Below are 26,000 nucleotides of genomic sequence, written 5' to 3' on the forward strand. Positions count from 1 at the left end.
CTATGGAGAGTCTCAAAATTCTGAAATCTGAAGGACTAAAACCAAAAGGGAAGTAGTTAGTGCATGGTCTGCCGAGGCCGTATGATAGGTTAACCATATATCAAATTTAAATACCTACTATTGGTATCTCTGCAGCCTACTGCTCGCATAGACAAATAGCACATGAGCAAAATATTTCATTTAAAGTGGTTATTAAAACACGGTTGAGCTAATGAGTCAGTTTATTATGATGGATGAGCTGCTTCATTCCCCAGGGAGGAGCTATGCATCTTTACTGTTGCAGCAGTGGAACAATTTTGAATATCAGCTAAGGAAAAGGACCAGCATGATGAGAAACCGTGCTGCATAGGAGAGGATGAAGCTGTACTTGAACTGCATGCTCAATTTTGGGGATGTAGTGGTGGAAGAGGTGGAGGTGACCTCGGATTTGAGCTTGAAAATGAATCCTCGCTCGCACAGCTACTGTTACTGTCATAGTTGATGGCAAACGCGAGAGTCACGGTGCTTCGGCTCGAGCTTATTGTTGTTCTCTTGGAAATGCCACCATTGTTGCTTCTCAAAGGGTAGTTTCGACTCTTTTCCCACATCAAATTTCTACGCCTCCTGGTGTAAGCATTCTCTGGTTTTGCAATGTCTTTGACAGATGGGGTAGAACCAGCATCCGCCAGACTCGTAAAGGACTTGGACTTGCCATCATAGAACTTTGAGATGCCCCTCCTGTCCATGAAACAACTCAACCATCAATCATACACTCGCCACATATAGTTTCAACAGTTCCAATTAATACAATGCAATTGTTTCCACCTTGACAACCTAGATCAAGATGCAAAATTCTTAGCTTTGTGTCTCTCGTGTTGTAAGCATATTTAGGCAGTCAAGTGCACCAAATTAAATCAAATTAGAATCTGTGTTTTTTTTGTTGAAACATGTCAACTTGAAAGTGTGATCTAAAAAGGGGAAGAACCTGATGGGAAGAACCTGTTGGAGAGAGTCCATGGTGTCCAAAGGTTGATGACATTTATAAGTACTGTGAGCCTCATTGTCATTCTCACCACACTCTGTCTCCGACAACACATCACTGTCGTTTCCAATGGACGAAGTAGCGGAAGTTGAGCAGTGCTCGTTATCATCTTCAACCTCAAACGACGGCGATGCTTCCATCCAAACGCCGAAGCCACCCATACTCTGAACTCTGAAGTGAAAAGGAGAGTCAGATGAGGAGGTAGGAACAGACACAACACACTCTATTGCGTGGTCTTCCTTTATATGTTTCGTTGTTTATGTATAATTTTAGTCTACAATTATCTAAATCCAAACTACTTTAATGAATAGAGTATTCCGCAAGATAACCTAACACTCTATTTCTTTTACTTTTATTCAGTCTCACATTAAATTAATTAATGCCAAAGTGTGGAAGGCTAAAGGCCTGCCCTTATCCACATCCTCAAAAACACGTCTTCATTGTTTTCACCCTTAAAATCTCTTCAAACTTTAAAACATACAAAAACATCAAATAAATCTAATATGGAGAACTTTATTGTGTGCCAATAAACACATAAACTTGAATAATTAAGTGTATCTTATTAAATGTTGTAAATTAGTTTTAAATTAAACATTAAATAACACAACTTTTTATATATTAAAAAAATTATTATTTTTTGTATTTTTAACTTATCATGTGTTGTTTATGACACACTAAAAAATATTTAGTTACGATATTTAATTTATTCATTAGTAATTAAAGGAGTAAGGAGTATAGAGTTGGATATTTGCATATTCTGATTAGGTATTTTAGGAAGCCTTTCATTAATGGAACAAGACGAGGAGTGAGTGAGAGTATCAAAGGCTAGCTTAAGAAGAGGATAATGAAATTGGGAAGGGAGTGGGTGATCATTGCAAGACAATAAATGAATAAAAGGAATCAGAAATGGAATATACCAAATGCCGCTTGTGACTACTAGCATGTATTATTAGTAATCACTAATGATCCTGTCGTGATCACATGTAAGCCAAGTGTATCTCAATACAATCTATCGGACGCAACATCCAAATCCAATGGCCACACGTACCAAGAGTAACGCGGACGGTTTAATGCTTTCTTAAGAACAATTTTCCATATATCTTCAATATCAGATACACTATCCTGATCGAAAGCTAACGAAAACAATAGTCATGTTTATTTTCTTACATCACAAATGAAACGATGAGAGTTTCTTTCTTTAAACAGTGTGTTCTAAAATCTGTATATAAATAATAAAAGCAATTCCATATACTATCAACTATTTAATGTTTAAATACTAAAAATGCAGAAAAAACTATCTAATTCACAGCATCATCAACTTATTCGTGAATACAAGTTAATTTAAACCCAATCACTTTATTAATAATAAAGGAAATAGCACCTTTCAAAAAAAAAATAGCTCTTTTTGGTATATACAATTTTCTAACTATTTTATCCTTTAATCACTTTTAAAAATCATACCCACATCAAAAGCAGATATTTATACAAAAGCTTTTCAAAGATGATAGTTATTTACAAATATATATATAATTCTAAAAGTAAATGAATAGTTAATGCACAGAGTGCCTGTATTTTAACTACTATAGATAAAAAAAAAAAAAGTCTGCAAATCAAGCAAACACTTATGAACACATTTTTAAATGTTCAAGTTTTTTTTTTAAAAAAAAATTAGCATATTTATGATATTAGAACTAAAGTTAAACCCTTAAAAAAAGAACTAAAGTTAAAGAGTAATAATTAAGTAAAATTATCTTGAAATAATTTCTAAAAAGATTTAGGAAAGCACTTCTTAATGCTACTATTATAGATGAAATTCGTTAAAAAAACGCTGTTACTTTTGATTTAAAAAAGAGTGGTAGCGTAGACTAACGAAGGTTAAGCTTATCCATTCCAGGAGTAGGGGTAGGTGGGACCCATTTTGGTAATTGAATATTAAAGTTCAACGCCCGCATTCCAATAAACAGGTATTTGTCATCCTAACTGAATTGTTGGTCCCTATTTTCAATCCTTCTTCTTCTTTTGTTATGTTCACAAATCTCAACTACACTCTTTTTCTGCCTCCAAAAGGCCAAACACTCACCTTCATGACGTGGATATCATCTACTTTCAACTCTATTCTTAAACCATATGTTTTGGTCGTCAAAAGAAGAGGGATAAATCAAATAGAATAAGAATATTTAAATTTAAATTATTTAATAGGTCAGAAATGATGGAAGGAGCAAGGGAGAAGAAAAAAAAAATATGGATTCATTTTGTTTTATTTCCTCACTCAATAGGCAAAATTATCAATACTTTTTATTTTTAATTACTACTACAATCAATCTTCAATGTTTCTATTGAAGGAGAAAAAATGATTTTCATTATTAACAATATTTTTTTTACCTTTCCTATATATTTTTTAATTTTTTATCTTCCATATTTCTTGACTTCAAATTCCGGCTTCTTTCAAATTAAGTAAACAATATTAAAATCACTTTTATTTATTTATTTATTTCTCTCTTTCCTATTTCCATTCACCTTATTTTTATTCCCTATGCCAAATAGAGCATTGAAGAGACATTATACAATATGAGATGAAAAAAATACACTGTATTATTTTATTGATGTTTAAATAAATTAATATATAAGAATTGATGCATTCTAATCATTTTTCAACTAAATAATTTTTTCAAAAATTAAAACTGATCCAATATAGTTTAAATTTAATAGAAATATTAATGATTAATTTAAAAAAATTACTAATTATTCAAAATAAAAATTATTAAATATTTTTAAGTTCTTAATATAATAAATATTACATTTTGTGAATATTTTCATAAAGAACTAATAATCAATATTTTAAGACACTGATTTAAAATATTTATAAAAATCATTATATTAAAAATATTCTAAAAACATATATCAAATACTAAGTAAGTGTTAATGTTCTTAAAGCACAACTTTGTAATATTTTTTATTTCTTATAAGTACTTTTATGACATTTATTAGTATTTTTTTAAAAAAAGATACTTATAATTTTATTAATATCTGTTTTATTTTTTATGCGTATGATAATTTAAAATTTTAAAATAACATTTAATTTGAATAAAAATATTTAACTATCATTTTCTATCAAAACATCAAAAGAAAAAAGAATAGTAGTATTATTTTGTTAAAATTAAAAGTATTGATATTTGTACTTCAAGTCTCAACTACTTCAACTTATCGCATCACACGTGTTCGGAATCATGTGGTTGAGGGTGACTACCCCTTGGCTCTTGTGTTGGTGGTTTGCCTACTCGTAACCCTTCAACTCTAAACAGGATTACTGTGACTGCATGTGAGTGAGCAACAACACCAAATATATATATTATTTGTTTTACTATAGTAAACTTAAACTCTCATTTTATTTTAGAATCAGATTGATGGGATATTATGCGTTGAGTCTTTTTGACAGACACATGTCTCATTCGCTCCTCTCGTTTATGCCTTTATATATACTAGTTTTCACCTTCTGGCTACAAGATTTTTCCATACATAGTCCGTTAAAAGAAAATTGATCGTTATAGTTTAATTGTTAAACCTAACTAAAAAAATTAATGGTAAAATGTTGGCGTCTATCTAACATTATTAAAGCTAAAAAAAATGAGGTTAAGAAAATGCACACGTCACGGTTCATATGTTTCTTAATTCTTATCCTTCAATTTGCTAATAGCAATTAGGAGCAAGGTACAACCAAATTACTTTTATATGCTAATTAAAAACTCCACACACTAAGCATGTAAGAGACTCACAAAAGTAAGTTGCAAGTTTTATCATATGTGTCACAATCTATGTACTACTAATTTAGAAACATGAAAATCAACCCAAAGATGCAAGTTTAGCTAGAGCCCCAGCAGCTAGGGAATTGATGTAGGTGCATGGTTCAGTCTTAGGCGAATCCCAACGTTTATCGTTGAACTTGTCGTTGATGTCAGGTCCACCCAAAATGGCACCAGTGAGTTCATTGGGGTTAGGTTCATCTTTTTGAAACCATTGCGTGAAGCTCAAGGCACAAACCACCTCTTCACCCTTTTTCAATATGGAAACGGAAGCACCTCTATGGTGAGCTTGCGTTGGTGGGTTCTTTCCAAATCCTACCATGTATGATCTTCCTTCAGGGTTGTTCCCTAGTATGTAATCCATCTGTACAAATTGCAATTTCACCACCCAATTAATCAATTAGTCTGTGTTTATAGTACGTACTAATTAATTGTTTGTTTTCAAATGTATATGTAATATTTAATTAATGTATATATATGTACTGACTTGTTTCTTAGCAAAAGCAAGAAGATGGGACGAGCTAAATTGTTTGTCTCCACATGTGACTTTCTGATTATGTTTAGCAAGCAAATCACTATATACAGTGAACAAGAAAGAAGTGCCGGTGGCATACTGTGTGTTGGCTCCATCTCTTAAATGAATAAAGCCACCTGCATCATTATTATTTATAACAAACTATTAGGTGATGTGTATATTAATTAAACAAAGTTCAGCCCCAGGTCATGATAGCTTGTAAAGATCAAAATCTATTACAAAAATTAAAACTAGTGACGGGGCATTAAGTTTTAAAAATTTGTCGCTAAAGTTTGGCGACTCCATAATTAAAAGGGAAGAAAACATTTTTTCGTCAGTAAATTCAGTCGCTAGCTAATTTATTAATTTTAAGTATAAATGTAATGGAAACACATGGAAAGAAGAGAGAGTACTGACCAGGGGACAATTTAATCTGGTGGTAGGGACTATCAGGTAGGACAGAGCATATGAAACTTTCGGCATGGCTTTTGAATGTTTCCAAATTCTTTTGACCTTCGAAATGTAACTGAGCAACGATATCATTTGTTAATTAGGACTTAGAGGAAGCATTAAATTAATTAAGCGCAGTGACACATAAAGATGAGAAAGAAAGAGTAATGATGATAGAAAATTAAACCTGGCTGAGAAGGATTTGAGCTCCAGCATATTTAAGGTCCCAACTAAATTCTGCTACACTTGCACTCATGCATTCTTCTGTTATGTACTTCATATACACAGACTTCCTGGTTGCCATGTATAGCCATGTTGCTGCCCACATCATCTCGTCCTGCATCTCACCAACACCATTCACATACGTTAATTTGCACTAATTATGAAATTAACGATTCATAATTTAGGAGAAATTGTTATATGATCTGAGTCATGTGATCTGATTAATGTTTTATGTGACAAGTTATTAACTTTTTCATAAATTGAATAATATAATTTTTTTTTACAGGGAATAATATAATTATGTGGCATAGAAATCATGCTAAAATCACATTGTCTCTCACCATGTAATAATTTTTTCATAATTTAGAGATAAACTTTATTGGAGTAATTACTTACATTATAGCCGGAATAAGAGCAGTAGAAGGGACACTCTCCATCATACGTTCCTTTATTCGAGTTAGCCATTTGGAAAAGCTGCAAGATTAATGTGGAAGAGGGAAAAATAAGCTATATATATATATATATATATATATATATATATATATATATATATCAAATTAAGGAAACAAATATTTCATGTATATATGCAAGTGGTGGACGTACCAATTTAGCTCTGTTGAGAAGACGACGAGCATATTTACGATCTTTGGGCCTAAAAACAATGGAAGAAGCAGCCATTGCTGCTGCAGTTTCAGCCGCGATCTCAGTTCCGGGAATGTCACTAGTAATCATCTTAACACTTCTCTTTGTCTTCATATTTTCTGGTGGAGCCCAACAGTGGTGATCATCTTCCGGGTCCCCAACCTAATATTATTACAATGTTATGTTTTACTTCTAAGATAAAAGAAATGAAGCACGTTAATTATTAGAGTCTAATGTTTATGTATTTATAAATTGATAAATTTATAATTATCTTCTGATTATAAATTATTTTAAGATAATTATTTTAAAAATTAATAAACTCATAATATATATAATAAGTTATGATTACATCATTTAAAAAAATTACATTATAATGGATAGCATTTTTTTCTCTAATTCTTAAAAGTAACGGCGAAATTATTTGCTAGCTAGTAAAAGAATGGCACTACCTCCACATATAATCTTTTGTGTCGAGAACTAGCTTTGAGAAAATAATCGGTACCCCAACGAATAGCATCGTGAACATTACCCAACTCATTTGCAGCTTCAAATTCTGGCTTGTAAAAAATGGCTCCCCATGCTAGCGTAGTAACGGTGAAAGCCATGGGAAGCCCATATTTCACGTTGTCCCCTGCATCATAGTATCCCCCAGCAAGGTCCACCTATATATAAATTAATATTAATTATATGATAAGATATCACAAATTATTCTATCATTCTCTTTGCATGTTAATTTGTGTATATATGTGTTTTTAAGAGATAGAAAGATATGTACATTAACGAGTTTGCCATCATCGAGTGCTGAGTCTCCTCTCCAAGGCACCCTATTATTTGAAGGGAGCTTCCCTGAACGTTGTGCCTCTAGGAAGATAAGGGACTTGGTCAGAGCCTCCTTGTAATTAAAATCACCTTTAACAAGCATTGTATTTCCTTCAAATAATGTAAGCCATACTACAATGATGGCCCAATATACGTGTTTAGTACCCATGAAATGATGCAAATAATTTAAATTTACACACTGCAAGTTAGGGGAAAGAGAGGGAGCTAGCTAGAGAGAGGTGTTTGTAAGAGGTGGCTTGGGATGAGAGTTTTTATAGAGAAAAATATGCAAAGAACTGGTTAAGTTGATGGTTGGAAAGTTGTTTTAATTTGTCTCCGAAAGGAACCAAGAAGTAGTAACAAAGTAACAACAATACTTTGTTTTGGGTGTTCGTTTTGTTTTCCTTTGCTAAATGAGGGAATTGGTTCTTAGAGGTTGAAGGAAGGAGTGAGCTTTACGAGAAAATTACCATTGCACCATTTATTATAGGTTTCATTGTTTAAACTTTTATTATTTCGAAATTGCGTTTCAATTTATTGTTTCAAAGTTATTGCTTTAATTACTGTTTTAATTAACGATTACTTTATTGTTTCAAAATTCAGTTTAAATTTATTGTTTCAAATATTTTAGCGTGAAAAAATTACCATTTTAATTTTTTTTTTCAAAATGATCATAATACTAATAAAATAATATTTTAAGCTAAAAAATATAAATATTAATACATGAATATATTATTTTTCTAGAACCTACAAAAAAAGTTAAAAACTCAATTAAGAATTATAGCATAGGAGCAAAATTTTGTTAGAATTCCTTAATTTCACCTAACACTATATGGTCTAAAAAACAAGTAAAGAAATTTAGTTAAAAACCTAAGCATGGTAAAGACTCAGTGAATAACCATAGATGCTCAACTAATTGAAGGGCAAAATTTATAGAGTTTTAAAAAAAGGGAATGAGATGTGCAAACAAAATTCATAAAAACATAAGAATAAAATGTGACATTAAGCTAAAAAATAATTTTCCTAATAAAAATAGACTACAAACTCATGCTATCTATAATTTGAAGATTGACAAGATTATTCACATGAAAAGTAAATTAAAAATTTACAATTTTGATATAAAATATATTCAAGTTTGAATTATGTTATAATTTTTTTATATAAAATAAATAAATTTGTGATGGCATGTGCAGGTATTCATAGGATTAGCCAATAGCTCATGTACAGGTAAACAAACACACACTAACTCTCCCTCTCCCCTCTAGGGTTTCAGTTTCCTCTTCTTTCCTCATTATCTCTTTTGCTGAAACCAAGCATGAATTTGCACAAAGGCACCAATGTTTGGGTTTGTGATAGAGATTCCGCTTGGATTCCCGCTGAAGTACTCGAATAGCTGGAAAAGAAAGTCATCTCTTCTTGCACAGCGTCATTGTAGGGAGGGAAATAGTTTGAGAGAGTATTTGGTGAGGCAGTGAGGGTGGCCAAGGATGAAGTGGCAGGAGCAGGCAACATCGTGGTGCTGGCAGAAGTGAAGCGCAGAGATGAGTTGTGCGTAGTAGCGGTGGGCGAGGGAGAGCTTGAAGATGAGGTCGATATTGGTTTACGAGTAGGACTGACAATGGGTATCATCACGATAAAGTCCTAGAGTACCATTCTTATAACTCTGCCTTAATATAATAAAATACTCATATCAACTTTAATCTTCCACTCATATTATCCGCATTATGTTTAAAGTTAATAAATTAATAAAAATATATATTAATTAGAATAATTATTATAAGTAAAGTAAAAATTTACTTTCAAGTAATTTAAAGATAATATTAATTAAAAATATTCACACATAATATTATTTTTAGTCTTTTATATATATATATATATATATATATATATATATATATATATATATAATTACTTAATTCATCAAAACTAATATAAATGATTAAATTAATTAATTTATCATAAATTTTAAATTTATTTCAAAACTACTCATTATATTAAATGATTTAAGAGGTGATTATTTTTCAGATAATTTTTTTAACTAATAAGTATACATGATTTTGTTGATAGCTCAATCAATACACTCATTTTAATGAAGAAATGTGTGTATATCATTAATAAACATAATTAATTAGATGTAAAAAGAAAATTTTAATAAAATAATCTTATATTTCTTATAATTAGGACCAATAAACTATTGCATTTTACTTCTTATATGTAAGACAGAAAATAGTATTAAATTTAAGTTATAAATAAACATTATAAACATAATCATTCAATATTATAAAAAATAATTCATTAAATATGTACAAATTTACATTACTAATGAACATCAAACAACATAAAATATTAATTCACAATTTGAAATCAATCTTAAAAGAATTTTTTAACAAATTCATAAATTTGTACATAAAAAAAATAATAGTTAAATATTCTTAAATAGAATGTGAAACAAATTTAATATAATATATATTGGATTAAGATTCATTTTTAGATTATTATTATTAGTCATAAAATTACAAAAATAATTTTTTATAGAATAATATATGTATAATATAAATTATTTAATTAAATAACATATTTTAATTATATTAGTATTTAATATATATGATATATATGTGTAGGGCAGGATCGATAGGTACTATATACCCTTACCCGCAGCATCTCCAACCCCAATAATTGAGTAATCATCCTCCCCCTCTTTAAGAGATGGCAAAGTTGAAGAAGTACAGTACCCCACCACTCACAACCAGTCCTAAAAGGCCCATCAAAAAGCCAAAGAGACACCGCCACACCTCCACCAAACTCCGAATCTATAGTTTCTGAGGAACCAGAGGTACGCCAAGAAGCATAACAAGAAGAGCGGTGAAACAATCACGGAAGAAGAGTCCCGTATGTTTTGTGCCAAATCTATCTTTACTAGTATAATTATTTTTATGAGTTAATTTAATCCATAGAATGCACTACTTACTCTTATAGTTATAGCATCGTTGTTGGTTTTGTTTAAGATCCTTGAAATTTCATCACTGGATTATTATTCAGTTGTTTATGCTTTAAAAAAATGGCACATTGTCTTTTTTCCATTAACTAAAATAAAATATTCAAAATCTTAAAAAAATTTAAAACCCAAAAACTTATCATACTCGATTATTCTTCTTTGTGCATCAAACACAAAGAAATTTATTTTTCCACCATAGTCTCCGTCCGCTTTGTTTGAATGTCTAGTTCTTAAAATTGCTTTATAAGAGTTTCAAGAGAAGAACTCTTAACAATTTCACTTCTTTTAAAAAAAAAGATTATTTTTTAATGTTATTTGAAAAAGAAAAAAAAGAGGCTCTGTTACTTTTTTGTTGTCCAAGTAAAATTTAAAAACTCAAAATTAAGTTTTACTATTAAAGTAAAAAGTGACAAAATATGTAATATCATGAGATCGAAAAGATGAGCAAACAACTCAAAACGAATTCTTCCCTAAAGTTGTTCAAAAGTGTCAACAGGGAATCCAATTCAGCGGCTCATAATCAGCCTCTTGGGGTTGAAAGTTCTGTCTGGTGTTCCTTCTATTTGTAGCCTGCTTCTCTTGCAGGATGATTTGTCTATTTCCTTTACTCGTCATACTAGAGTAGTTCCTTAGGGGCTGTTATCCCTCCCTGTATCCAAAAAAAATTAAAATTGCTTTATCATAATGTTACTGCCAGATTACTTTAACTACTCATATCGTTATGCTTACTTTCGAATTATCATTGGGATTATACAAGAGAAAGAAGTAGGAAATGGCCTTTTACAAATTAATTGCATAAAGAATTTGATTAAAAACTATTTTTTTTAAAGTGGGATTGCATTTATTCTTAAATTTAATTTTTTTTTCAAAAATAAGAACAAAATGGACACTCTGTTTATATTTTAGTTCTCAATCTACTGCAATAAAATGAACATATTTGTGTTTCTGATTAACAGTTTCTAATGTTATTAAGCATCAGAGAATTATAAAAAATTAGATACATGGGCTCTTTTATAAATTTAAAAAATTATAAGAAAAAAACAGAATGTGTTCCTGAATATATATATATATATATATATAACCTGTAGCTTATTAAACCCTGAAAAAAATTTGTTCCAGAATATATATTTTCCTGTCCACTCTCAATACCCCTGTAGTTTATTGTTGAATCATGAAATCTAAACTCAAATTTCATAAACTTGATTGTATTTCATGAAGTCGAGTAAATATGAGAATATCAAGATTATAAAGTAGTAGATAAGAATTGTTAGTCCAAATTGAATAATATATTGAGAAAGATACTGTGAAGCTTACCTCAAATCGAAAGTCGTTAGTCCAACCTATATTAGAGGATTGATTGTTGTTTTGATAACAGTTAGGTATTATAAATTTCATTTATTTATCCGAAACTCAATAATTTAATGTTTTTAAGCCTCTAGGAATCTAGCGATGAAAAATCGTAACAGGTTACAAAGGTATGCTTCATTTAACATCTCTTGAACCACCCTAATACATATAAAACAAAGAAATATCAAAACTAAAATCTGACAAGACAAAGTCAAATTGTCAAGTGACACATGAATCAAAGAGACAACTTGGATTCCAAGCTCCAAACACACTAGGATTGTTCTTCGGCCAATTCCATTGGTCCCTACACATCTCCACATCATTTTTTGCCGTGAAGACAAGAGGCATAATAATAATAATAATAATAATAATAATAATAATAAAAAAGAAACATAAACAGGTATGAGTATTTGACGGTCAACATTATAAGATGATGGAAAGATCACCAAACTAAAAACAATCGTGAGTATTTTCAAGAGTTTACAAGAGTACGTAAACTTAATCAAGTCCCACTTTTTGTAAAACATTATAAATATTATGGTGGATGATTAAGGATTGCTAAAAGATGGGAAAGTAGCTAATATAAAAGTTCTTTGAGCAAAATCAAGCCAAGTTTATGATACATACAATTTCTTAATTTCAATAAATTTTTGTTAATAGATAATAATTTAAAAATGATTTATAAAAAAATCCATGATTATTATATTAAATACATTGATGACGTTACATGTCAATAGATAACAAGGATAAAAAAACTTTATAAAATTAAAATCAAAATAAAAATCTTTAAAAGACTAAAATCAAATCTTCCTACATAAATTTTAAATTAAACATATTTTTTTTACAATAATTAACTTAAACTCCCTTTATGTTTTAGAATCAGATTAATTACTTAGATGATGGCAAATTAGTCCCAGGGGTTAGTTTTACAAACTAATTCTTCATCTGGGTCTCTTTTCAAACAATTTACGGAAGGGGTCTATTCCTACACATGCATGATGGTGATATACGTCCTACTGATTTACGGAAGGGGTCTATTCTGTTATTTATTTAAATTTGTATTTACATGTATTTTAATTTATTTGTAGAATATATTTAAATTTTGTTATTTATAGAATATATTTTGTTATTCAAATATATATATTCTGTTATTTATTTAAATTTGTGTTTGCATGTATTTTAAATTATTTGTAGAATATATTTAAATTTTGTTATTTGTATAATATATTTTGTTATTCATATATATATATATATATATATATATATATATATATATATATATATATATATATATATATATATATTCTGTTATTTATTTAAATTTGTGTTTTCATATATTTAAATTTTATTATTTGTAGAATATATATATATATATTTGAATTTAAATTATTTGTAGAATATATTTAAATTTTTTTATTTGTATAATATATTTTATTATTTAAATATATATATATATATATATATATATATATATATATATATATATATTCTGTTATTTATTTAAATTTGTGTTTACATATATTTAAATTTTGTTATTTGTAGAATATATTTTGTTATTCAAATATATATATATACATTCTGTTATTTATTTAAATTTATGTTTGCATGTATTTTAAATTATTTGTAAAATATATTTAAATTTTATTATTTGTAGAATATATTTAAATTATTACTTCAAACAAATTTTTTTAATGATACAGACAGTTTCGAAAACTTGAAAAACTTAAAGCAAGTTAAAAAAGTTAAATATATTTAAATTATTTTTAGAATATATTTAAATTTTATTATTTGTAAAATATAGTTAAATTATTCGTTAATACTGACACGTGGTTGGTTCCACCAAAGCTGCTGGTGTAATAGCTGCCATTGGATTTCTCCCCTTTAACTGGCGATACAGCAGCAAGTACCAGCCCAGCAGACAGGTGCAGGTCAACTCAGCTAGCAGGCGTAGGATGCAGGTACAAGTGATGTTGTCAGGATGGTTGGCGAAATAGGCCCATGCAGGATTCACCATGCATGTGTAGAATAAACCCTTTCCGTAAATTGTTTGGAAAGAGACGCAAATGGAGAATTAGTTTGTAAATCTAATCAGTTGGATTCAATTTGTGTCAGATGATTTGATGCGTTGAGTCTTATTGACAAACACAAATCTGTCTCCCTCGTTTATGCCATAATACTAGTTTCCACAAGATTTTCTGATACGTTTCGTTTAAAGAAAGTTAACCTAAGACATAAAGGGAGATTTTGTCGTATAAAGAGATTAATTTAATTCTTACACCTAATTACTAAAGATAAAATAATAGTAAAATGTTGTCTATATATCTCACATCACGGTTCATATGTTTCTTATTTCTTATCCATCTATTTACTCATAAAAAGGAACAAGATACAATATAAACACCGACACACTAAGAGACTCACAAATTACTAGAGTGGGCCTAGTGGTAAGAGGTTTAGAATAATATGTAGGAGGTCCTAAATTTAAATCATAATATGATCATTGTACACCAAAAAGTAAGAGACTTACAAAAATCAGTTGTAAGTCTAATCCATGGGTCACAATCTATATACAAATTTTGAAACATAAAAATCAACTCAAAGATGCAAGCTTGGCAAGAGCTCCAGCAGCTAGGGAATTGATGTAAGTGCATGGTTCAGTCTTAGGCGAGTCCCAACGTTTATCGTTGAACTTGTCGTTGAAGTCAGGTCCACCCAAGATGGCACCAGTGAGTTCATGGGGGTTAGGTGCATCTTTTTGAAACCATTTGGAGAAGCTCGTGGCGCAAACCACCTCTTCATCCTTTTTCAGTTTTGGCACCGAAGCACCTCTATGGTGAGCCTGCGTTGGTGGGTTCTTTCCAAATCCAACCATGTAAGATCTTCTTTCAGGGTTTTTCCCTAGTATGTAATCCATCTGTGCAAATTGCAATTTCACCACCCAATTAATCAATAAGTCTATATTTTAGATTAATTAATCGAATAGTCTATGTCTTGTATATGTAATATTTAACTAATGTGTGTGTGTATATATATATATATATATATGTGTGTGTGTGTGTGTGTGTGTACTAACTTGTTTCTTAGCAAAAGCAAGGAGATGGGAGGAGCTAAAATGTTTGTCTCCACATGTGACTTTCTGATTATGTTTGTCAAGCAAATCACTATATACAGTGAACAAGAAAGCTGTGCCCGTGGCATACTGTGTGTTGGCTCCATCTCTCAAATGAATAAAGCCACCTGCATTGCAACATTATTTGTAGCCAACTATAAGGTCACATCACATGTATATTAATCATAGCTTAGCTTGTAAAGATCACAATCACATGTAAATTAAAATTAGTGACGAAACAATTTAGATGTCTAACTTTAAAAGAAAATACGTCACTATAATTTAATGACTCCATAATTAACAAAAGGAAAAATATTTTTTTGGTCGCTAAAATAGTTACTAATAAGAGAGAGCACTAACCAGGGGACAGTTTAATCTGGTGGTAGGGACTGTCAGGTAGGACAGAGCATATGAAACTTTCGGCATGGCTTTTGAATGTTTCCAAATTCTTTTGACCTTCGAAATGTAACTGAGCAACAATATCATTTGTTAATTAGGACTTAGAGGAAGGATTAAATTAATTAAGCGCAGTGACACATAAAGATGAGAAAGAAAGAGTAATGATGATAGAAAATTAAACCTGGCTGAGAAGGATTTGAGCTCCAGCATATTTAAGGTCCCAACTAAATTCTGCTACACTTGCACTCATGCATTCTTCTGTTATGTACTTCATATACACAGACTTCCTGGTTGCCATGTATAGCCATGTTGCTGCCCACATCATCTCGTCCTGCATCCCACCAACACCATTCACATACGTTAATTTGCACTAATTATGAAATTAAATTAAAGGTTGGTAAATTCCGGAGAAATTAATTTATCATCTGAACCATGTGATTTGATCAATCTCTACGTGACACATTATCAATTTTTAGTAAATTGAACAATGTGACATGTCATGTGAAAATTGACCAGGAGCACATGGTCTAATTTTTCCATAATTTAGAGATGAAGTTTATATAGGAGTAGTCAATTACATTATAGCCGGAATAAGAGCAGTAGAAGGGACACTCTCCATCAAAAGTTCCTTTATGCGATTTGGCCATTTGGAAAAGCTACAAGCAATGTGGAAGAGAGAAAAATCAGCACCCAAATTAATGTTAAGGAGACATGAATATTTCATGTATGTATATAAGCACGTGAATGTACCAATTTAGCTCTGTTGAGAAGACGACGAGCATATTTACGATCTTTGGGCCTAAAAACAATGGAAGAAGCAGCCATTGCTGCTGCAGTTTCAGCCGCGATCTCAGTCCCGGGAGTGTCACTAGTAATCATCTTAACACTTCTCTTTGTCTTCATATTTTCTGGTGGAGCCCAACAATGGTGATCATCTTCCGGGTCCCCAACCTAATATTATTACAATGTTATGTTTTATTTCTAAGATAAAAGAAATGAAGCATGTTAATTATTATAAACAAGCTGGCGAAATTATTTGCTAGTAAAATTAAGAATGGCACTGCGTACCTCCACATATAATCTTTTGTGTCGAGAACTAGCTTTGAGAAAATAATCGGTACCCCAACGAATGGCATCTTGAATATTATCTAACTCATTTGCAGCTTTAAATTCTGACTTGTAAAAAATGGCTCCCCATGCTAGCGTAGTAACGGTGAAAGCCATGGGGAGCCCATATTTCACGTTGTCCCCTGCATCATAGTATCCCCCAGCAAGGTCCACCTATATATAAATTAATATTAATTATATGATAAGATATCACAAATTATTCTATCATTCTCTTTGCATGTTAATTTGTTTATATGTGTTTTTAAGAGATAGAAAGATATGTACATTAGCGAGTTTGCCATCATCGAGTGCTGAGTCTCCTCTCCAAGGCACCCTATTATTTGAAGGGAGCTTCCCTGAACGTTGTGCCTCTAGGAAGATAAGGGACTTGGTCAGAGCCTCCTTGTAATTAAAATCACCCTTAACAAGCATTGTATTTCCTTCAAACAATGTAAGCCATACTACAATGATGGCCCAACAAACTTGTTTAGTACCCATGAAATGATGCAAATAATTTAAATTTACACACTGCAAGTTAGGGGAAAGAGAGGGAGCTAGCTAGAGAGAGGTGTTTGTAAGAGGTGGCTTGGGATGAGAGTTTTTACAGAGAAAAATATGCAAAGAACTGGTTAAGTTGATGGTTGGAAAGTTGTTTTAATTTGTCTCCGAAAGGAACCAAGAAGCATGAACAATTGCTTTTTGATTTGGGTGTTTCGTTTTTTTTTTTTTAATGAGATAGTTGGTTTTTAGAGGATGAAGGAAACTAGGGGATGGTTGCAAGTAAAAGAGGCCTAAAAGCCTTTGTTTTTTTAGTAGGGATTTTCCATCCTCCATTTTTAACCCAATTTACCGACTACTATTCTTAGCATGCGGTGGTAATAGGCATAGCTTGTTATCTCATTAACAAAGTGGAGAGGAAACTAAAGATAAAATTGGCCAATGAAGATGCACCGCTTATTCTCCCTCTTGCTTTTAATTCACTTTTATCAACAAACAAAACGGATTCCTTTGTTTGAAGTCAACAGTTCTTGGATCAACTTCAACTAATATAAGTTAACAGCATTAGATTTATCAATCATATTTTTTATTCAATTATGTTTTTTTTTATTCAGATTCATCCTTCATATTTGATATATAATATAAGTTTTTTTATTGTTATCTAATTAAAATAATTGTTACAAAAGTAAACGATTTCTATTTATATTATCTGAACAATAGTATGTAAAACATTTACTTTGTTTACATATTCTAATTAAATTCTTCAAATTTCTATTCCTTCATACCTTAAAGTTATCCTTATTATTCTTAGGTTGCATTTGACACATATGTTGTATTTTCATTCTCAATTACATGGGAAGAACAGTTCGAAATTTTAAACGAATACAATTATACAAGTCAGAAATTTAAAAGATACATTAATTCCAAAATATAATAAGATGTACCGTTACTGATAAAAAAAAAAAAAAAAAAAGATGTACCGTTATCATGATAAAAGACTAACTAAAAAGGTGTAGCAATAAAAGTCCACTAAATCATATTTATGAATGAAATCATAACTTTTGTTGTATAAAGAAGTCATGGGAAGAAAATAATCATCCCAAGTGGACATGTGAAAGGAAAATTCCAGATAAGGATGTGAATTCAAGAGATGAGGGGGATTCTCTTGCGAGTGATTGTTTATCATTTTTTTAGCACGAGTTTTGCACGGTGATATACTATTTAGAAAAAAGTTTTTCAAATTTGTCCAAAAAAAACTTATAATTTATATATTTCCACTGATTTTAATTATATATGGCTTCTTTGGGCGTGTTACTATCTTTAATCCATATTATGTGCAGGTTTTTTATCCCTGCAAGATACCCACAGGCGAAAGAAATATCTCTTTTGGACAATCAACAAGTATAGTTGTCGCTTGCCTGATCAATGAAGTTTCGTGCAAATGTTCCAAAGATTAAATGGACTCAGAACAAAAGGCAGGTAGCAAGCAAACAAAAAAACCTCAAATTAACTTACATGCTGAACCAAGGGCAAAACCTCATCAACATTTAATAGACATAAATAAAGGATATGAAATATATCATTAGTGACTTTCAATCAATGAAAAAGATAATCACAAAGCATAATGTCATCTCTGAAAATTTGAGCGCAACTAATTTTCCTTCTAAAGATGGATGTGATGATCAAGTATTCAGAAAGGCTTTCCCTATCCACCCAGGATTTACTTGGCATAAAATCAACAAATCGATTTTATATTGTTGTATACCTGACCTCTAGTATACCCAACAAAATCAGATGACCTTTTAATTTCTCAATGTAAAAATGTCATCCCTCTTAAGCATACATACTGTTGCAAGCAAGGTCATAATAAGCCAGCTTCAAAGAGATTCCTCCGTCTCAAAGTCTCATCAACAAGCTTGAAAGTCTTCTTCACAAGCTTCTGATCAAGGGCAGTCGTCCGATAGATCTTGAACACGCGATCTACACGGTCAGGAGCAGTGCTCTGGAAATACAATTCCTCAAACTTTTTCTTCACAAACCTGCAGACATAGTTTATCCAAGTAAATCAATAGTTTAGGTTATAGAAACTTCATCCAGCCCTTTTGAAACCTATATTTAGATATTATCAAAATGTAATGCTGAATTGGGAATGGTTTCACTACTACTTTGCTATCAGCAATAACACCCTTGAGTCCATATCCCTAGGGTATAAAGAAGTTGCTTACTCGTACGCATGTTCGATCTCTTGTTTCCCTGTTGAAACTGGCTGGTAATCTTTGAACCACTCACATACATTGAGCGGAACCTGCACAACGCAAGGTATTAAACTGAAATGATAATAGACTCCACCTATGACAAAGTGTACTCATCTGGATGGTTCTTACATTCAGGATCTTCTTTTCAAATATGTCAAACTTGTTTAAAAATAACATGAAGGATGTTTTCTGTCCAGAAAATAAAAGACCGTCATTATTCACGGGGAGATATAGATACAAATGTTAATTGTCATATAATAAAGGACACGGAGATAAAGAATTGTTGATATAAAATTTCCTATGCAAAGGTAGAGGTTACAATTTCAAAAAGAAAAAGAATAAAATGAAACCTCAAAACATGGTTGCTTCAGGACCCACTCGAAAAGTTCCTTAGTCTCCATCATTCTGTTCTTGTTTTCATCCTCATAAAGTGTCTGATCATACCTGGAAGGTAAATGTAAAGTGAATTACTTTTTCTACTCCAAATCTAACCTGACACAACATTTATTACCAATAATATGCACACCAACCTTTTTTTTTAACATTAGTAACTAACATCAAACATGCACGGTAACAGGACTAGACCGAGCTTACCTCTCTCTTTCAAGAAGAATATGCTTTTGTTAATCATCAAGCATTTTGAACTTTGAAGTTTTACGGCCAAACATCAAACAGAAAGTGTTTGCTTGTAAGTTTATAATTGTGAATGTGCAACTGGAATGTGACCTTTTAATTTGGCGGGCAACACAGTCCAAACAGATATGCAGACAGGAAATTGAGATGCACTTTTGAGATTTATATATTTTTAATAGTTTGTGCTGACTTTTTAGTCCAAAGAGCCTTTATCACTATCATTATAAACTATATAAAGATATGCAACCAAATGGCAGACCATACCCGCTAATTGCAGCACAGAATATTACAGCTGTAACTCCTTCAAAAAGATGGATCCATTTTCTCCTCTCATTTCTCTGACCACCAACATCAAAGAGTCTATAGACTTCACCACTTCTCTTATTTTCTCCAACAGGGCTGTCAAAATAGCAAAAACATTACTAACAAAGTTGGTCCACTCTGTATATCATAGCGTGAATATAAAAATACATGATCTCCCCCCACCCCACAAAAAAAAAAAAAAAAACAGAAAGACAAGGTCATAAGAACAAATGAGTATTACAAATTGCCACAACAAAATCTGTTGTACAGCTCAGGAACTAAAGAACAAATTGGGGAAAGTAATAGAATGTCTCTGCATCATTTTGAGTACAAAAGTTGTTAGCTCAGCATGTTCACCTGAACTGGATCTCAACAACACCAGTTGTACGAACTCTTGCATACAAAACATCCTCCTGTAGTTGTCAAATAGAGTGAGAAATATTAAGAGATCCATAACTTCACCATCAAATTTGAGGGTCCATAAATGAAAACAAAAGCAAAAACACAGCGAACTTCTTGCAACATATGCTGTATTTGGTGTGCTGAATTATAGCATATAATATGATTCACAACATAATGGTTGTCAATTCTAGACAATAAGCTGATATATGGATAAATATAAGTAAAGAACAGCAGCGCTATCCAGGACAGAATTACAAACCACTTATTGTTTTTGAGATAAAAAAAAATAACACATGATCACTTGATTTATTTATTTATTTTCAAATAAATAAAACCAGCACAACCTTAGTTTTTTTTTAATACACAAAAGGAGGTGCATTGCTCCAAAGGCAGAAGAGGGAGACATCCCAACGTTGGCACCCCATCACAACCTTAGTAAATAGCACTTAATTTGTCAAAATTTATTTTGATGATTAGTAACTAAATAGAAATGCCTCAGGTAGTAACCTATGCATGTAGAAAATAGTTTGTACCCTCATAATTGAATCAATTAGAAAATCCAAAATACAACACCCTCCAAAAAGAAAGAATTTGGAGTTGGCTTTTGTATCTTTGTAAAGAACAAAATAATGGTAGAATTTGAACACCTTTGTTGGAACATAGTTTGCATCAGACAGCCTCTCCAAATTTTCCATGAAATAATGGGCACAATCTGGAACTTGGAGTTCATTACCACGGGCACATGTTTCCTACAGCAAGTAGAATGTGTGAGACATACATACTAAGTAACTGATGACAAAAAAAGATAACTAGGCATATGGATTAAGGCAAAGCAATCAAAGGGTGCAATCTGGCCACCTGAATTGCAGCATCCTCCCACAGTCTCTCTATTTCCTGTGCAAGCTCTTTGGTAAAACAAGGATAATCCAGCCTGGCTCCAATTTCTGAGAGCTTTTCACCAATGTTCTGCCAGAAAAATTAAGCTCTATTAGAATTAAGAAGCCTTTGTCATATAATTTTGACAGAGCAACAGATTCTTCCAGAAGAAAGAAGCCTGTTTACAATTGATCATTCTCTAGATCTTTATTGGAAAAACTTAGCAACAACATACCAGACCATATAAACTACTCAATTATTATTAACCAGCCGTATTGGGGAATAAAAGAGGTGGTAATAGTGAAGTACCTGGTTTTCATGAGATATTACATACTTTGAAGAATCAACATCATTCTGCGCCAACTCTTTTGACCCATCATGCAGTACCTGTTTTAACACATCAAGTGCAAACTAAGGATTACAGTTTTCTCAGCTAGCTCTATGGAACTCAACTCACTTAAAACATTTTTTCTAACTACGAACAGCGGACACTTTAACTCTGTATTTTTAAGAGAAAAATAATCAACACACCCTTTCAAGTATTGCATACTTTTATTGCCTGATACACATTAGCATGAATGACTGGTATGTAGCTTTTTAGCTCAGCCTCGTCAAAGCCAGTTTGAAACAAAAGTTTTATCTGCATATTATAAACAAATAAATAAATAACAATAGCAATCATATACTATCATAATTCACAAGCAGTTGAGAAGATGCAATTTCTTGCCTGCTTAAAGATTGTAGACTTCCCAGACTCTCCAGCACCTAAACAACAGAGATATTAACACACAAATAAGTTCAGAAAAGAAATAACAAAAGCTAGTATTTGCACGGTATATTAAGAGATTGTGGCACACGCATATGATTCCTTCAAACTCTGGGGAGTACAACCACATTACGTATTAATGCTAATTGCTAAACTCCAAATAATTCTACGGATTGCTATATAAAATAAGGAAAGTCACCTAGTAAAACACACCTAGTAATAAAAGTTTCTGAATATGCTTTTCAGCCTTTGTTTCTAACTTGATTCTTCTTTCAATTTCTGCATCCTGCAAATGCACGCCACATTCATCAAATTAAAGCTTATTTAACAGTATTATTTCTAATTTAACAAGTGCCAAATTTATAAAGGACAAAAGACCTGAGCATTTTCTTCAGCATCAGCTTCACGAAAACGACGACCTCTGCTGCAGACTAAGCCCATGTTATCTGTTACAAAGAAGATGCATTGATCAAGCTCCACCAGAAACCGGTGTTTCAATTTTCAATACTCTCCTTTATTGCATACTTGCATTATGCAGCATTTATTGTAGCTTATTTAGACTTGTGGAAGTAGCTTATTATGACCTTTCTATAAAAACTCTATTTATTAGTTCAATAAACTTCATGGTAAAACTTAACAAATTAAGTTCTTTTTAAATTAGTTTTAACTAATTAACGACATAAGTTCTTTTTAACTAATTATACTAGTCTTCACAATCAAGCTTATAAACAAATGCTCATTTGACAAGAGCTTATTGAATCCATTGCTTAATTAAGGTGTTTACTCAAAAACACACCCTCTATGGACTTGAGTTCACCTAACAAGAAGACATGAGCAGAGCAAACAAACACAAGCAGGCTCTCCCACCTCAAAGGAATATCTCAAGTCAACCACAAGCTAATACTTCATGCAACTTGCAATAATATATGCAAATAATAGATTATCAATCCACAGAATAAGACATCTGAATAAATAAATAAATAAAAAGACTCAAGGGCACAGCTGGATAGCAAGAGTATCTTGAAACAAACTATGAATTGACCCTTTAGCCAGAACAGTTCCCGGCCCACACCTCAGATCTGAATTTATGATTATTCTGAGCAAGTTATTCAACCAAAATGCTACATTTAACAGACATTGGAATATTCTACTCCCTGCATATGGGAAACGATGTGATGATCACCTACAACTTGGATTTATTTATTAATTTTATTTTTTTGGTTACATACCTACAACTACTTGAATTTTATCAAATGGATAAACCCCATTATCAGATACAAAGAGTGAAGTTAAGGATAATTAAGATGCCCATGAGTGTTAAAAAAGAATTACAATTTCGGGCATGGAGCAGAATCAATGAATCATCAAGTTATCAATTCATTTATAGGGGCAAGAATGGTCCTTTTTTTTTCTATTTTACTTTTGAGGGTAATTATTTGATGCTTTGAATGCTGATTCTCTCTACACGAAGCATGAAAGCTTAGCAGTTGAAGTACCATGAAAAGCAAGAGCATGCAGGGTACAACCACCTTATCATCAAAGTTTACAGCAGAAAGAAAATATAGTCGAAAATGGTACCCAAAAAATCTACTGTTAAAAAACTATACAAAAAGTGAAGAAAAAAAGGAGAATATCTTCGCATCTCGATCTACATATGCAACACCAAACTCAGAGATCTCCTAAGCCAAAATCCACCCTCCGTAAATAATCAACAAAAAAAAAAAAAAGAGAAGGATCTTGAGGGAGGGAGAGAGAGAGATTGGGAATGCAACAGAAGAAAGAGTTGTTACCTGAAAAGAAGCAAAAGGGTCTCTTTTGCAGAGAAATGGTGGTGGAATGGAATATGCCCCTAGATTTGGCGGATACGTTAAGTGTGAAGTGTGAAGCGAAACTAGAAAGCAACAAGTTCAGTTTGTGTTCTTCTCCATGGAGGAAGATGTAGTATATAGTATTCCAAGTTCTATACAATGTAGTACTCAAGTACTTGTACAGTAACATAACAATAATAATTGTTGTTTAGTTTAAGGTAATAATAATAATAATGTTATAACATAAAGGGATTCAGATCAGAGGAGTGTGACCAATGCCGTAAGTGTACATATAACATAGACATATATGATTATGAACGAATGAATATATGATGAAATTAATTAATTAAAATTAAAATAGAGAAAGAAATTAATGAATGAATTAAGAGCGCCGAAAGCTGTGAGGGAGGGTTCTTGGTTGGTTGTTCCTGCACCCTTTGGTCGGGTCAAAGTTGAGTTTAGAAAGGACACAAGAAGGCAGCAGCAACAGCAACAGCAACAAAAGGCACAGCAATGGCACTTTTTTTATGTCTTCTTGGGAAAATACACTCACTGACCCCTCTTTCTCTCTCCGCCTGCCACTTTCAACTCCAACATCTTAACGCAGACCAAGCACCACTATATTGTTTTTGTCAGTTAAAATTTTGATAAAAAAAAAAACATAAAACAACTTATCCAAAATAATTTTAAGAGTTATACTATTGTTTTCATTAAATAAAAATAAAAAAACTTTTAAGATTTAAAAACTGTAACAGTTACTTTAATTTCTTAAAATTAAATTGAAAATGTGAGAAATTAGAGTATCTGAGATATGAAATCAAGCATGGTATACATTGCGCTGATGCCATTAGATTCCTTCCAAGTCTGAAATTGCATGACTGACTGACTAGTTTGACTGAAGGGCAGCAGTATGAAAATCTGCACGATTTCAAGTGTGGTTGAAAAAGAAAAGGAGAGAGAATTGTGTTGTGATTCCATTCTATCTGTGTAGTGTTGGCAGTCAAAGGAGACAGGAAAGGACACATCTGTATCTGCATCTGCGTGCGTTTAGTTGAGAATTGAGATGCTATGCTGCTACTTGGCACTTGACACTTGCAAGTTCAGTTGCCACTCCCTACTCCTTCAACCTGATCCTTTGTCCTAACTTACACTTTCATCCAATGTTATCGCAATTCGTCTGATCATCGGGTCAAAACAATTGATGAGTGGGTGCTGGAATTGGTAGATCAATAATTAATTTGATTTAATTTGGTATATATTAAAAAAATTTAATATATATATATATATATATATTATATAAGTATATAATTAATATTATTCGATTAAAAAAAATTCATTCATATTTAAAAATTTAAAATAATAATTAAAGTATTAAAATTGATAACACAAGTCTATTTATTAAATTCCCTTAAAACTGATCGAGTTTGATCGGATCATCTCGAGTCACATGTATAAACAGTCTAATATCAAAATTAACTCGTTAATTCACCTGATCCCGATTGGACTGATCCGGTTGATCAAACCGACTGATTTGTATAACACTACTTTCATCACTAAAATTTATTATTATTCCAATAGCTCAAAAAAATTAGATAAATTATTTTCATTTATTTTAAATAATAGAGAGTAAAATAAATATAAAATCATTTTTATAGTAATTTAAAAAACAAATTTAGCGAAAAAATAGTCTATTTTTAAAATTTAAAATATTTTATTTTTATGATAAAAATATTTTCTTAAAAAAGGCAAATGAATGGGACATTGTCCCTTTTCCATTTTCTTTCCTATTTTTTTAATAAATAGTAAAGGTTTAGTCTTTTAGAACTTATTTGATTTCTTTAAAAAAAACTATTTTTTAAAACATTTTTCTTACTTATCCATCAATTTATAACCTAAAGTTTATTAAGTTTTGATAATTATTTCTAAAAGAAATATTTTAAAAATCCAAAAACATAAACAACTTGAACATTTTTCCCTTTTCACTTCTCGATTAGTGGCAGGAAATGGAGACGTTGCATAGGCTTCTTTGGATAA

General features: G+C 31.4%; 3 protein-coding genes, 1 long non-coding RNA gene and 1 pseudogene across 4 annotated transcripts; 1 reads left to right on the forward strand and 4 right to left on the reverse strand.

The window, feature by feature from the left end:
• Window positions 1-100: 100 nt before the first annotated feature.
• On the reverse strand, window positions 101-1,267 carry LOC114414857 (annotated as a pseudogene).
• A 3,544-nt stretch (window positions 1,268-4,811) lies between these two features.
• On the reverse strand, window positions 4,812-7,637 carry LOC114414369 (endoglucanase 16-like). The gene is made up of 8 exons (XM_028378623.1): window positions 7,425-7,637; window positions 7,099-7,311; window positions 6,611-6,811; window positions 6,404-6,481; window positions 5,973-6,122; window positions 5,753-5,861; window positions 5,294-5,472; window positions 4,812-5,185 (listed from the first exon to the last, which is right to left on the reverse strand). The coding sequence occupies exons 1-8, from the start codon at window positions 7,635-7,637 to the stop codon at window positions 4,862-4,864; spliced, it is 1,467 nt and encodes a 488-aa protein (XP_028234424.1). The 3' UTR covers window positions 4,812-4,861.
• Window positions 7,638-10,116: 2,479 nt separating this feature from the next.
• On the forward strand, window positions 10,117-13,953 carry LOC114414859. Its single transcript, XR_003667281.1, has 2 exons — window positions 10,117-10,357; window positions 13,656-13,953. It is a non-coding gene; the product is annotated as an uncharacterized LOC114414859 (long non-coding RNA).
• A 306-nt stretch (window positions 13,954-14,259) lies between these two features.
• On the reverse strand, window positions 14,260-17,150 carry LOC114414858 (endoglucanase 16-like). The gene is made up of 8 exons (XM_028379296.1): window positions 16,711-17,150; window positions 16,387-16,599; window positions 16,069-16,269; window positions 15,897-15,974; window positions 15,500-15,649; window positions 15,280-15,388; window positions 14,884-15,047; window positions 14,260-14,724 (listed from the first exon to the last, which is right to left on the reverse strand). The coding sequence occupies exons 1-8, from the start codon at window positions 16,921-16,923 to the stop codon at window positions 14,401-14,403; spliced, it is 1,452 nt and encodes a 483-aa protein (XP_028235097.1). The 5' UTR covers window positions 16,924-17,150; the 3' UTR covers window positions 14,260-14,400.
• A 1,324-nt stretch (window positions 17,151-18,474) lies between these two features.
• On the reverse strand, window positions 18,475-24,540 carry LOC114414860 (guanine nucleotide-binding protein alpha-1 subunit-like). The gene is made up of 14 exons (XM_028379297.1): window positions 23,949-24,540; window positions 22,537-22,604; window positions 22,372-22,444; window positions 22,120-22,157; window positions 21,943-22,032; window positions 21,702-21,779; window positions 21,375-21,482; window positions 21,164-21,265; window positions 20,472-20,527; window positions 20,076-20,210; window positions 19,529-19,622; window positions 19,308-19,367; window positions 19,149-19,228; window positions 18,475-18,962 (listed from the first exon to the last, which is right to left on the reverse strand). Exons 1-14 carry the CDS (start codon window positions 24,154-24,156, stop codon window positions 18,785-18,787), a joined length of 1,368 nt encoding a protein of 455 aa, XP_028235098.1. The 5' UTR covers window positions 24,157-24,540; the 3' UTR covers window positions 18,475-18,784.
• Window positions 24,541-26,000: the final 1,460 nt, after the last annotated feature.

This window comes from Glycine soja, chromosome 6 (assembly GCF_004193775.1).
Source record: "Glycine soja cultivar W05 chromosome 6, ASM419377v2, whole genome shotgun sequence".
Taxonomy (NCBI): domain Eukaryota; kingdom Viridiplantae; phylum Streptophyta; class Magnoliopsida; order Fabales; family Fabaceae; genus Glycine; species Glycine soja.

Bases quoted from the DNA above. Each gene is read 5' to 3' on its own strand.
- LOC114414369 (XM_028378623.1), bottom strand. From the start codon at position 7,637: ATGGGTACTAAACACGTATATTGGGCCATCATTGTAGTATGGCTTACA. The intron at 5,862-5,972 runs GTTTAATTTTCT...ATCGTTGCTCAG, and splicing joins CTCAAATCCTTCTCAGCCAG to TTACATTTCGAAGGTCAAAA. The intron at 5,473-5,752 runs GTCAGTACTCTC...ATAATGATGCAG, and splicing joins CCAGATTAAATTGTCCCCTG to GTGGCTTTATTCATTTAAGA.
- LOC114414858 (XM_028379296.1), bottom strand. From the start codon at position 16,923: ATGGGTACTAAACAAGTTTGTTGGGCCATCATTGTAGTATGGCTTACA. The intron at 15,975-16,068 runs GTACATTCACGT...CATTGCTTGTAG, and splicing joins TTCTCAACAGAGCTAAATTG to CTTTTCCAAATGGCCAAATC. The intron at 15,048-15,279 runs GTTAGTGCTCTC...GTTGCAATGCAG, and splicing joins CCAGATTAAACTGTCCCCTG to GTGGCTTTATTCATTTGAGA.
- LOC114414860 (XM_028379297.1), bottom strand. From the start codon at position 24,156: ATGTTACTGTACAAGTACTTGAGTACTACATTGTATAGAACTTGGAAT. The intron at 19,229-19,307 runs GTAAGAACCATC...TGCGTTGTGCAG, and splicing joins TTGAAAAGAAGATCCTGAAT to GTTCCGCTCAATGTATGTGA. The intron at 18,963-19,148 runs GTAAGCAACTTC...CTATGTCTGCAG, and splicing joins GAGATCGAACATGCGTACGA to GTTTGTGAAGAAAAAGTTTG.